The sequence below is a fragment of the Electrophorus electricus genome, chromosome 19, assembly GCF_041902795.1.
Source record: "Electrophorus electricus isolate QZ-2024a chromosome 19, ASM4190279v1, whole genome shotgun sequence".
Classification (NCBI taxonomy): domain Eukaryota; kingdom Metazoa; phylum Chordata; class Actinopteri; order Gymnotiformes; family Gymnotidae; genus Electrophorus; species Electrophorus electricus.
In genome coordinates, this window is record NC_137515.1 from 12,883,124 (window position 1) to 12,897,101 (window position 13,978).

At 41.6% G+C, this 13,978-nt stretch overlaps 1 protein-coding gene across 11 annotated transcripts in view; it reads right to left on the minus strand.

Annotated features, from left to right (window-relative positions):
- Nucleotides 1–383: 383 nt before the first annotated feature.
- The window catches only part of nrg1 (neuregulin 1), a 74,196-nt gene continuing 60,601 nt past the window's right edge, over nt 384–13,978 (minus strand). For 5 of the 11 annotated variants that reach the window (XM_081702462.1, XM_081702469.1, XM_081702470.1 and 2 more), the window contains 8 exons: nt 12,494–12,632; nt 9,714–9,772; nt 7,317–7,340; nt 5,747–5,849; nt 5,320–5,455; nt 4,779–4,909; nt 3,821–4,021; nt 384–3,619 (listed from right to left, as the gene is read on the minus strand). In XM_081702462.1, the coding sequence (XP_081558588.1) occupies nt 2,935–3,619; nt 3,821–4,021; nt 4,779–4,909; nt 5,320–5,455; nt 5,747–5,849; nt 7,317–7,340; nt 9,714–9,772; nt 12,494–12,632 (1,478 nt within the window). In that variant the 3' untranslated portion in view covers nt 384–2,934. Of the gene's footprint in view, nt 3,620–3,820; nt 4,022–4,778; nt 4,910–5,319; nt 5,456–5,746; nt 5,850–7,316; nt 7,341–9,713; nt 9,773–10,345; nt 10,414–12,493; nt 12,633–13,978 lie in introns of all 11 variants that reach the window. The other 6 variants (XM_081702464.1, XM_081702468.1, XM_081702467.1 and 3 more) reach the window with 5 other exon arrangements.

Sequence of the window (13,978 nt, forward strand, 5' to 3'; positions counted from 1 at the left end):
GCTTCCCTTATTGTGCAAGCACCACATTCTAATTAATAGAGATTAAGCAGATGTGATGTATGTGAAACTCAATGGAGGTACACAAAGAAGGTCATAGCGGGATATTTATCAGAGATGTAAAAGTCAGAGTGGCAAAAAAGCTCCTAACTGCACAGCAAGAAGACTAAATGCAGTAAAAATAGAGGCTGTAACGACTATTTCTACCTTTCAATGTTTCTCAGTCCACTTTTTTGTTGATTTTTTTCAGGAATTCTTCATTAAGAGTAGTCAATAAAACAAATTGTAATGTTTCTAAATTGGTAATGAAATAATAAAAACCTAAGTACATAAATATCATGTACTCAACATAATTCAATACTGTTAATATATCACACAATATTGGATAAAAATTAACAGCTCTTTAATGACATTTAGAAGAGGGATCTGTAAGACTTTGACCACTGTAATGGGCTTGAAAGACATCTCTGATAATGCATACTTTGTGCAATTCATTTGTCATTTTGTGTGCTCATGCAGCTGTGGAAACAATAGTTTATTATTTTGTCTTCATATACATTTGCTCTTGTTCCCTCTCTGGTACCTGTACTGTGGTTGAACAGTGCAGTCATAGTTGACTAAACAGAGACCCAGCAAAGGATTAACAGCTCATCCTCTTACATATTATTTATCTGAAAACAATCATCAAACAGTTTTTTTTCTTTACCAAATTGAAGACAATTTACACATAATTACCTACTGTAATGTCACAAAAGTATCACTGGTGAAATGGACGCATAGGTGTTGAGGACATGGGCCTCAGAAACACAAATCTTGCCTTAATAGTCTTTGAATTAAAAAAAATCCAAGCTGTTGGAGGCATATTTACATAAGATCAAAGACACTCCTTGGTTTGAAAGCAATGCATCATGGGGTATTATTAATATGGGCTCCACAGGTGAGTCAGAGGCTTTATTAGCTTAGCATGATGTAAGTGTACACTCATGACTTTAAGCAATTGTGAATTTATTCATTTATTATGTTTTTTTTTTTTTGCAATATTAGGCCTCAAACATAAAACAATGTGTAGGAATATAATGGAATGAAATGGTGAAAAATTAAAACAAAGTTTAAATGTAATGATTTTTTGATAGATTCAAATATCTACATTAAAATATAGATTGTAGGCTAGTTGATATAGTAGGCCAAAGTAATAAATAAATAAATAAATAATAAATAGATAAAATAAATATACTATAAAATGAAAACATCACTGAGCCAGATTTTTTCTGATAGAAAATGGCAATTATGATTATTAAAGGGTTAACTCTGAAGAAAAAAGACTTTTTCACCAAAGCTATAGGAAATATCTTTTTTTTATGGGTGTGTTATTGGGTCATCTGTCTGCTTAGCCAAGTAGACAGTTAAAGATTTATATTAAAAAAAAACTTATTTTGCTGAAATTAATAAGCACTCATCCTCCATATTTTTTTTCTGACCCCAAAATATATCATTTGAATGTAACAAAATACTGTACAAGAATAGTTATTACACTGTACATATACACAAAGACCTAAATAAAGCAATGCAAACAGAAAAAAACTTGTTTAACGAACATTTTTCAATAACAAACTAGAACAATTAAAAACAATTCGGCTACGAGTATCACAAGTGATATCAATATCGTTTTTTTTTTTACTTTTGCCAAATGTCTGTTAATTTAATTAACACAATAAGTACTGTGAATGTGAAAATTAAGGTAGTACTCAGAGGCATTTATGGATCATTACTGATTCATAGCTAATGCCAATAATTTAGTGTCTGGAACCCCTCCTTTTCTCAAGCAAGGATCTGGTAAAACATTTTATTTGCCTTGTCCTACTACTTTTTTTAGGTTACAAAATGTAAGTGACTATGTTAAACAAGTATTTACATTTACATGGCCTAAAACCAGGACAAAGGAACACTTTGGGAGTAATGTAGTGTACCTGGATATTGAAGGGCAAAAGATTAGGACAAAATATTTAAACAAATTGAAAAATGTTCTTGGTGTCTTCCATACAATCTGGAATTTGGGTCATAAATTGGTGCTATACTTTCCCCACAATGCATTACTCATGAAGCCAATGGATGTGTTCGACAGATTGCTGACATAGTGAGCCATATATTCAGTTGTTCAGACAGTCTCAGAAATATGCTTATAGATAAATAATTTAACAGCCACATATGAGCTGCTTAATGATATTGAATGGATTAATATTTTGTTTAAATGTGACAGACTTACTAACCTGTGACTTCTAGTGTATGACAGAGTGTACAAGCAAGTAAGACTGATAACTGATCGATTGCTCTTTTGCAGTTGTAATATTTTCCAATATCGTCCAATTACTCATTTGGTTTTCTAATTTTTTGATTGTACATTTTCAAGTGACTAGCTTATAAAAAAGACTCAATAATTATTTTACTATTAATAATAAAAAAACAATTTGTATAATTTGACAATAAAGATCAACACTTTTTGTCCTACAGTGACATTTAATGATCTTTATATGTCAGCTGTGATTTATGTCAGCACTGGATGCTAGTGGTGTTCCAGGAAATGTCTTCTGTTAGCTGACAGTCTTGAATATATGGCTCTGTGTCTTAATGCAGGTTCCTTTAGTTCTCCATGCTGAAATTAAAGGCACCATTGATATTTTTCTGCCCTTGAAATACTGGGACCACTGCTACATACATGTGAATGGCACTTTTGTTAAACACATTTCATACATTTAATTTATAAAAGACTTTGTTTCACTACATCACTAAAATAAAAGTTATTTTATTGTGTTTACTTATTTCCCTCAAATACTTAATTTATAGAAAATAAAGGTTTAGTGTTGACTCTGTATAATTCTTTTACTATCTGACATAAGTGTTTTTTTACTTATTCTGTTTTTAAGCGTTGGTATGTTACTTTTACACAGCAATGGGATCTTGGTTGGCCATTACACTGGCGAGTCTGGTCTGCAGGTCATCTTGTGGGGAGAGGCGCAGTGCGGGGTTAGTCCTGCTCCTGTCCAGCACGTCCAGGGCCAGGATGCCCGTGTTTGCTGCCCCAGGGTTTTGTATGCTGAGGAAGGGTGTATCCTCACTCACAGGTTCGTCCTCCATCTCGCTCTCTGAGCCGCTGCTCTCGGAGCTGGCGTCGCTGCCCACCTCTGGCTGCGCAGCCTGGCCGGCTCCAAATGCGGCCTTGGTTCTTTTGGACGGGCGACTGGCTACAGGACTGTGGGGGGTGGAGGTGGGGGTGGACGCAGCAGTGGGCACACCCTCGCACTCCTGGATGCTCTCATACCGGTCATCTTCAGTGATGTGTAGTGGGCTTGGGGGCGGGCTGGCTGCCTCTAGGGCGTGGTTGTAGTGGGCCGAGGAGCGGTGTTGCCGGTTCCGGATGGCTTCTTGCACCTTGCTCGAGTCTGACTTCTCATGGAACAGCAGGGGGCGCTCTTCCTCACCTGAAGGGCTTGTCACTATGGAAGGGACAGAGGTTGCCAGGCTGGAGAGAGGTACTGACATCTCAGAGGGAGGCGATGAGGGTGTTCCCGGGGAGAGCAGTTTCACAGGTGAGAGGTGGGTTGGTGTTGTCATAGTGGAAACATACCTTACATAGAGAGGACAGATTTATATCAGTCTTATAACATAAGTTTGAAGAAATCACATCTGCTTTCTTTCATACATTAACAACTATATACATGTTCTTATGCCTGTGATAAAATATTGACTCTTATATGAAAAATGTTCCTTTAAGTGTTTAATCACCAAAAACAGAAAATTAAGATAAAAGCAGCAGCACGGTGACTACCTCTCACTGTATGGGGAGTCTTTGTATGATTCTGTTATTTCTTTTGAGTTCTTCAGGTGCGAATTCAGGTCTCCAGTGCCACCAGTGGCATTCAGACGCCCACGGTGACTGGGAGTGCCGTTCCTGCTGCCCTCTGCTGACAGGATCACTATGGCTACACGAGTATCAGACCCAGCATTCACTGTCTTCCCATTACTCCAGCTGTTATAAAATAGAAGGATAACATTCAGACTGACCGGTACAAGTAAGCTTGACAAAGATAGAGCTTAGGATGAATTCAATTTACAATGAATAAATAAGCCAGTATTCTTTGTTTATTACTATGTTAAGTGCCAATAATAGGGAAATGGGGGAAGAAACCCCCAAATCCTACACTAACAAAATCTGCTACATTTTACTATTAAGAAGAGGTATGCAGGATATCCATAAAGCACATGTTCTCTCACTCATTCATATACTGTTTTATCCATAAAGCACAGTTTCTCTCAATCATTCATATGCTCTTTTCATCTACCTGAAACCCATTCAGCAGACCATCTTCATCCCATCCATTATGATACTGTTGCTGTCTTTGGAATAGGCCTTTATGGGCTATTCAGTAGTAGTTAGAAACAAATCCTGGAAGTACACTATACACCATGAAGCTTTATTGAGCTCTATCTGAAGTGAAGTGGTAAATGCTAACAACTAGCCTTCATTGATGATGTTTTTTAAGGGGAGGATGCCTGCAATTGCAGCGAGCAAACTATTTTAATGCCATAAATGACCCCTCACAAAATTACTCAGACCTATTGCTGAACTGGAAAGGAAAATATCTTATAAAAGGTTGTCACTCTGCCAGTGCTAAAGCTCTGCCATTGGGCCCAGTTTGTCAGGCCATGGTAAGTGATTCTGGAGTGGGTCAGTGGGCAGTTCCACCCAGGCTGAAGGTGTAGCAGGGACGAGGGAGACGCCATACCAGTGGCTGGAGGTGTGAGTAGCTGTGTTGGATGGCTGGGTCGACAGTGTGTGGTGGCCTGTGGAAAATGATGTCTCTGTTTCCTTCTCGATCACGTGCTGGGGAGGGACAGCATTTTTCAACGAATATTGCTGAAAGCGAAAGAAATTCACAAAGCATGAACAGATGGCCATCAGTAGGAAATGCGTCCTGCAGGTACAGATTTCAGGAGGCCAGTCATAAGTTTACTTTATGACTTACTTTCAAGAGTCCTTGTAAGGAAAAAAAAAACAAAAACGTTTTGTTTTATAAAACTTGCTTTTCATCTTGAATCTAAATAAAACACTAGATGAACACTGTCTATTATGCAAGTCCAAAAATAAACATTATTTTAGGAGCACAGTTTTCTTAATTTTGTCTGGGGTTGGTTGTTTTTTGCAGTTTTGCTTGTTTCAGGGCCAAGCTCTGCTTCTAATCCAACCCCAGCTTTGCACCACATGATATGCGTAACCCATCCCTCCCACTGCAGAGTACAGGTGCAGTGCCGAGCACAGTCACTCACGCTAACAAGCTGCAGGCTCTGTGGAGGTGGTGGCAGAGGCGTGTGGGGGGTTCGGGGACACTGCTGCCCGTTGGCCAAGGCGTTGCGCTCTCGCACACTCTGCCTCAAGCGGTCATGCAGCTTTTGCCTCTGTTTCCTATGCAAGGAACAAACATCAAGGCACCGGTCACACATGACAGCGACACATGTCAGTCAGTCATTCATTGCTCAGGTTGGTGAATAAAGACGCCTGATGGGTTTCAGTCCAGCCTCGTTTGGTGATTCCCCTGCTCAAATGCTTTCCACTAAAGCAGGTAATTAACCAAATTGTTGAATGGGGTGTATGAGTAGAGAAATCACCAATCTGGGCTGGATTCCGCCCCTCTATGACCAGACTTTGAAACCACTGGTCTATGACATCAAACGCACAAAAAAGAAAGTTAATTACTTTGTTTTGCAGTAGGCCACCACACACATGATGCCAACAACAAGCAGAGCAATGCAGATGCCTGTTATTGTTAATACGCGTTTCTGATACAACTCCTCAGCTTCTGGAAGAGATCACAGAACATTTTTACAACTCCATGACATCACTGCTCAAACACCCCAAACATGGACAGGATCTTATATGAAAGGTTTCCAGTCCAACATTTTTTTAATAGCGGATATTTTCTGTTAATGGGAAAACGGAGATGCATCGTGATGCATATTTATCTCAGGATGCAGTTTTGCTGAGTAGGGAGGGAAAACAGGGCGGTGTTATTTCAAAGTTTCCAAATCATCACTTCAACACAAAGGACTCTAAATGCATCCTCTGTAATGCATACAAACAATCTATGGATTACCACTAGTGGACATCTTTAACAATCTACTCACACATGCAATAAGGGTTATTTCAGTACACTGTTAAGACATTGAGGGACCATATTCAAGACCTCCAGTATGTGAAATACTTTGTAGCACATGCAAAACCATCACAACTGTGGTAAAAAATGTTTCAATTATTACTGGAAAAATTGGTTTGTCTTGCAGGTGCTAGAGTTCTGCACATACCCAAGGCTTTAGGAAACAGTTCTTAAGGAGCAGCAGTGCTTGGTCACAGGGTCTTTAGTAGGCTGGTCAATTTGCTTTATGCAGAACATGAACTTGTCTTTGGTTAGGCTCAGTAAAAGAATACCAGAGAGTGTGAATTACTCTCTGTAAAGTTAGATCGCTGTGAGCAAACGCTGCTAGCACCCTCAAACATTTTTGATTCTGGTTAACAATCGTTTAGTTCAGTTTAGGTAGTAAATGTCCCCTCAAACAGGCACATGACACAACTGCCATTACTACGTACAGAAACAACACAGAGCAAGAAAAGAGGACTCGTAAAGGGTGGAAAAAAAAGCAAGAAATAAGAAACAAAGCTGTGACGAAGGGAAAAACGGAGCGCCGAGATGAAGGAAATGAGAGGAAAGGACAAAGGGCAGAGGCGAGTCAGGATGTCTGGCACGGCATGCTAAGGTGGGCTGGATGCAGAGGGGTACAGCAAAGCAAAGACTGAAGGGATCTGCACATACAGCATAACTGCTCAACAATCCGTCTAATACAGGGGGGGCTTGTGTGTGTGTATGTGGGTGTGTGCGCACGAGCACGCCTTGAATGGAACGTGTCAGAGGTCCACATGAATAATTAAAGACATCCTTCACTGTCATATTTGTGCTGATGCGCCCTGCGTATAAAACGCCCCTGAGCAGTGATGCACCGTTTAAGCTTTTTAACCAGTGGAGACTACTGGACCATTCTGAGAGATCAGGATAAAAAAAAAATTAAAAATTACAAAAAAAAAAAAAAGACATTCTTTGACTAATGGGACCGTAGTCAAAAAAACTCCAATCCAATATAGCTGTGTGGAGCCAAATCACATTTTCCGTTATGGCTGTATGATCCCTTCATTAGCAAAAGGAGACTGGCTAGAGTTGAAGGAGAAAGGCTCAAGCCGCTAGCCCTACAGACTAGGAGGAAGGAGCAATCCATACCCATAAATTCAATCCCATGATGTTCTGCCGAGGCAGAAAGATAACAAAAAAGAAAGAAAGTACAGTTGGTTGGAGATTTAAGTGATAATGCAGTAATGAACACCTGACTATCTAAGCAAACATTTAACACAACCTCACTGCAAAGCACTTCTGTGGAAAAGCAACTATATGCCTTACAGCTGAATTTTTTTTTAAAATCTTGGCATGTGATAGCAATACAGTTCAATGGCACATATCAATAATCAGTTATTACCTTAGAATACCTTTCATGGATGCCTCATGTAAGTTAGTTATGATAACAGTACAATGGCATGCACATGCAAACATCTCTGTGCTTGCATCATAAGAGATTGTCTTGTATCCTTTTAAACAAGAGTAGAACCTGTTATTCAACAGTTATTCAACACCACCACACGCAATTCAGATCAACATGCTGACAGAGACATGCATTTTTCGCTTGTCTACATGACTTAAATCCTGCAATGAGCCAACACCATCATTTACACGAAAATCAAAACCGAAAACTTCCATGCCTAACATCCATGGTTGTCAAAAAGATCAAGAGATTCACATACAGCCTAGTCAGCATTTAATTAAACAAAATGTACTAAATGCCATATATATATATAAATATCATTTGTCTGTGTCAAATTGAGTTGTCGATCTGCTGAATCACCTGGAAGCTATGTTATATAATCAATTAGGTTTCAAACTTGCCATACACGGAGTATAAATAAAACAGGACAAGGGCACCTAAATTGATAAAATCATTATTTATCTTAAACTTCACAGTGCTGCTTCAAGCCCATGTGTGACAACATCTGTTGTAAAAAGTGCTATATAAATAAATTTGATCCCTATATATTTTGCATTTGAAGTTTCAGTTATGGAAAGAGGAAAATGCAGATACAAAACGGTAGGAAGGGGTTTCCTGCATCAGTTGCTTTTTAAAAAAATTCTGTAAGTGAACAAGCACCAGGGTCATGGACACCTAATGAATAACTGTTATCTTGATTAACAACTCAGAAGCTTAACAGGGCCATTTGACTGAGTTCTTTCACTGACCTTCAGCAATTTACCTGAGGTTACTAGAATAAATAACAGCCGACATGTTAGACGATAACTACATGCTGCTTTTCAGGGAGACAGTTTTGGATGTAATCTGCACTGCACAGTGACCTAGCTTTTTCAGTAGCTGGGGAGTCACCTGTACTTCATCTACTGCTCTGATCGTAGGCTAGTGAGCCACCAATGACAAGCGGATGAAAGACACGAAAGTGACGAAGCTCTAAAAGGAAATGAAGAATGGTAGATACAGCTCTAATGCCACGCCGATGCAGCTGACACCGTGACTATCCCTCATAGCCTCCAGCACAGACCCAGAGCAAGGAGAAGGCAAACGAATAGGTTTAGGAATGGGGAGTCAAAATGGACAGCGCTCAGCATGATACATGATACATGATACTGATAGGTGCTGGGCTCAACAAAAACACTGTGGCACCAAAAACCGAGGATCACTTTTTTTGCACCCTCTGCTAATGTTGCTCTGCTGGCACTGGTCCAACTTCAAACATCGCCTTCCCCCAAACAGACAAGAAGTCCTCAACAAAGTGATGACCAAAAATAAAATCTTCAGACAGTGCCTGGGTTACTTTAGTCGCACTGTTCCACTACATATGAAGATTTAAAAATGGACTATTTTGAGGTCTCTGCAGCCTATTCCCCTTGCAATCCAGGATAACTGATGAATATAATGTCACATGGCTAAAAAGCTCTAGGAAAGTGCTATAAACAATGCTATGAAATTATATTTATGCTTGGGAAATTAATCTTAAATTAGTAAAAAAAAAAGCACATTTCTTGCTCTAAAGCAAAAGCCATAATCAACCCGTCTTGGGGATATATTCATAGTACATACCCTACAGCCTATACTCCTACTACCCCATATCAATTGAAATGTGAAGAGTAAGCTAATTTAGATGTTTGTCTGGCTAGAAAGGTAGCTTGCCAGGGTTCTTGCTATGTGTCTATGAAGAGTCAATTATAACTATGAACTCTAAAATGGAAAATTCACTAAAAAATCAACTGTCAACACTGTGTCACTAAAAGTATACTTTGGTGGAAAAATATCTTTTTCATTTATCTGTGTCTAAATTAAATAAATATTATATGTACAGTTTATCTATCCAGGTTAGTAAACTAATGTAAAAAACTAGGTTAAAAAATGCTAACCATGCAAGGAGTAGGTATGGTAAAAGACATAAAACAGAACCCCAAAACTGTGGAGAAAAATGCCCTGGTCTGCCTATGAGGAAAACCAAAAATGAAGCAACAGGAAGTAGCATTGATTGAGCATGCTCCAATCCAAGCACAGACAGGAAAAGGAAACAGACGTACTGTAGAAGCTGGCCATTACGTAGTTTTGGCAGCGGTCACCAGTAAACTCATTTGGGCACCTGAGAGGGAAACAAAAAAGTCAGAGAGAAGAGAGAAGAGAGGAAGTGAGTTGACACCCGAAAGTTCTCCCCAATGCCCACGTGCATCTCCGGTGGTGTCTTCCCAATGTCATACAAACATTATGCATGTTTGTTAAAACACTCTCCACCCAACCATTAACCAAATCACAGCTCCAGAATAACAACTTGATTGGGTGAGATTAATTTCCAAGCATTTACCCTCAAAAGAGACGAAGGAGCATTGCAGAAATTAGGATGCAGAAAATATTGTGCTCATCAGCTGCTCTGAGTGTCCTCCCATGGAAGTAACAACACGTTTAGTATGAGAGAGCTTTAATGTTTTCTTCAGATTACTGAGAGCAGAGACTGCTGGCTCCTGGAGCCTCACACCACTGCATAGTCTCGCACGTGTCCATTTTCTCACGGGGGGGAGGGGGGGACAGATTGGTAGTTTGGAAGGTTTTAAGCTGTGGAGACTGTGATTATGGAAACAGAGGGGGTAGAGAGTGAGGGGGGAAGTATCCAACACAGGTATGCATCGTGCGCTTGGGGAGGTTCAGTGACTGCACATACGTTTTTGGTCTATGACTCTCACAGCGTCTGATGTTTGACATCGGTCCCCTATGAATCCTGGGGGGCACCTGAGAAAATGGGAGGGGGGTGGTGGGGTAAGGTAATGAGCACAGCACAGATACTGACACCGAACACACAGAACATCACAGCACAACACACATTTAATAGCACAATACAACAATTAAACAATGAGGAAACTGATGTGTGGGGTGCTGGTAAACAAAAGTTTAGGGTGGGACTCATGCTTTCATGGGAGATTTTTTTTTTAATTGTCGTTGAACAGGCACAATTTCATTGGCATCCTTAGTGGTGTTAAAGCCCTGGACCTGTGTTTTTCCATGGGAACTTCCAGGGTTAGAGTTAAACCACTGGCACACTTTGCCACGCATGGTCTTGATGTCCAAAAACAGCCTAAAACGTAACTGTGGGGATAAGGGCTTATTTTAGGCATGGACTGATAGCCCAAAGAAAGGGCATGGCTGGTTTTGGGGGAATAACTATAGTTCTTGGTCTGTGGTCCTCTTTTAAACTGAAGCAGGCATTAAAAGGAAAGTCCTTGGCCAAGACCGCTTTGTTTTGAGCTGAAGCATTCAACAGGCCATCTGCTGTCTGATGACAGAGCGGGGGCTTTCTGAAGCCCTGATGAAGTGGCTCTAGTGGCGTGACAGGCACAACCTTCAAGCCCTCCCAGCTGTGCCTCTTAAAAGGTCTTAACAGCTGGGACAGCTGAGGCTCTCCGCAGAGGGTGGAGAGAGGGGTGGGAGAGAAAGAGAGAGAGAGAAGATTTAGAGTACATTTATTAGTTCTGAACGACTAGAAGTCATCATTAGGACTGCAACTGCTGTTTATGTCACTCAATTATTAAAGACTGAGTCACAAGGCCTCTTAAATCTTCTAATGAAAAACTTCAAAATTACTGTCTTGGCCATCAAGCTTCACAAAAAGGGAGCTCTCTGCATCCTGTGTCAGGATTCATCCCCTGGCCTGTCTAAGACAGCCAAGGTGTCAGTACTCTGTGATCCCTGGAGATGCGAACAGCCTTCCTACTTCCGTACCATATAGACATACAGAGAGAGAGAGAGAGAGAGAGAGAGAGAGGGAAAGAAAAATGAAGCACTGGCATGCTTTTCCTGTCCTGCATTGCATGCGGAACAGAAATTTGTGCCAGCAACATTGTATTTGTGCTTAGTCACTGAAGTATTTAAGGTGAAACTAAATCTCTCAGTGGACAGTAAAAGTCCTTCTTATGTACTGAATGGCCCCGTGCCAAAGTTTCTCCTTGGCAATGTGAAGCCGCCCAATGCCGGGCAGAGCATGTGGAAGGCCGAGCGCATCCCTAATGAGGCTAATGGCTCCACTGCGCATCCCTGATAAAGTAGAGCACGTGAGATGCTGAGGAATCTCTCATGCAAGCACATGCACTTGAGCACCTCCGTGCAGCTTTCCAACAGAGACAACTGGAGGGGGAAAAAAATCCATGCCAACATCCTGTATGACATATGGTTTCAGTGCACATTTAATCTCTGCTGTGCGCAAGGTAAAACTGTTTAGTATTTAGTATTATTCCTACAGCTTCTGTAATCGTCCAGATAGAATTGGAATACATCTCACAGAAGCAGCCTAACCCTGTCCTGCATGTACCAGTGTATCACTGCTAACAGAGCTTGCTGCAGAGAGCCCCCACGGACGCAAACACTTGTTGTTGTTGCCATCTCTCTCCTGTGACCATACGCACACGTTCACTCCTGCAGCCGCACAAACACAGCATCCCACGCTTTTAACACTGCAATCAGCTTTCCAGCTCAGTGGGGCTCTTTTATGAGGGGAGTTTCTTAAAGAAAAAAAACCCCCAAAAAACGAAGCAGACCAGCAGCTGGCTTTGAACAGTGTATATCCCAATGGTACAAGCAGGCATGACAGTTCTCCAACTCTTTATGGGTTCTAACTTCCTCATGGCATCAGAAAAGCCAATATAAATTTACACTGAAAGAGCTTTTTGACATTAGGCTTGTTAAAATGATTTCTTACCAGGACCATAACAATGAAATAAACCCAAACCAGGTGACCTAAATGAAATATGACACAGAGCAATGCTATGAAACAGTCCACCGGAGTTCGTAATATCTGCAACCATTTCAAAGGTCCTACCTGCAGAGGCGTTTGATGCTTTTGGGTGTGACCTCCAGGGTGAAGCACTCTCCGCCATTCACGCAGTAACCCTTCTCTTTCTCGCTGCAGCGTGTCACGTGGCTGGACGTCTTAGCCGCAGGTGTGGTGCTGGTGGTTGCTGGGGGATGCAAGACAGCACAAGACAGCTCAGCACATGGAAAACACAGGCACACTGATCTGAGAACAGTTCTGGGGCTCCACTTGTCAAATTCTACGCCGTCATCAGTTAAGCAAGCCTGGCTGGAGATATGCAGCTAGAGGCATGTTTAGAAGTAGAGGCCAACAGTATCCCCCTGAGTGCAGCATTTCGCTGCTGCTGCAGACCTGCTGTCTCCTTAGCAGATGCTGCAGAAAGTATACCGCATTTGATCCTAGTGTCCTTCAGTACTGCTCAACACCGGCTGAATATTGGAGAAACATGAGAGCTGCATTGACGAGGCATTTTGGTTTGCTGATGCAGCTCCAATCAATGTGGACTGCTCACCTTGAATGCCATATACCTCTTCCTGGAATAATGCATTAGCTGCCAGTGCCAGGTGGAGAAGTTTCAAACTTTACTGAAATAAAGATGCACTTTAAATTCTGCAGGGAGGCACTGACCACTAGTGCTGGATGACTTTCATATAATAGCCACAAAATCAGGTCCCGATATAACAGCAATGCACAAAGCTAATAAGTGGGTAAAATTAGCTTTGACTTGCATGCAGGTTTTCTCAGATAAGAAAAAAGGAAAGATACAATCAAACAAAACAGCACTAATAACTTTACAAAGACAGTTTAAAGACCAACAGACAAGTTCATACCATATTCTAAGAAACGAACTTGCTCCTAAAATGCCCAAGGCTATTCTCGATCACCGAGTTCCGAGCTGAATTCACTGAATGCTGCTAGTAGAACAGAGCAGGCGTTACCTGTGATGTTCTGGTAATGCCTGGTTGCGTGGAGCCGCATGCCTTCTTCCCGGTGCTTCCCAGCAGGGATCAATAGTCCTGAGCACTCGACCTTCCTCCCCGCTACCTGCCCTCGCCAGTGCGCCAGCTCAGTGCTCGGCTGCATTTTTAAACAAGCCCTTGCTGCCTATGGCTGTCTGCCTACCCTCCCCACGTCACAGCTGGCAGCTGGCACTGGCTGACGTCTGCAGCGCCAGTGCATACGTCACTGCGCTGAGCCCAAGGGCATGAGTTTGCGCCTCGGCCTGCCAAGAGAGCCAACGTTTGAGCATGGCGGCGCCTGGAGGTAGGACTTGACGGCCCAGCCTTTTTTTAATGAGTTCACTTCCTACTGCATCCACATTCCCTCACAAAGAGGACGTGATTAAGTATCGGAGAACAACCTACCACATGCATGTGCCATCCACCCACAGAGGGTGGTTGATGTTCAGATGTGTGACTCCACATAGTAAATTACCAAGTAAGCAATCAGTTTTAGGAGAAGATTAATTTCAGCGGGACCTGGGACTGGAAA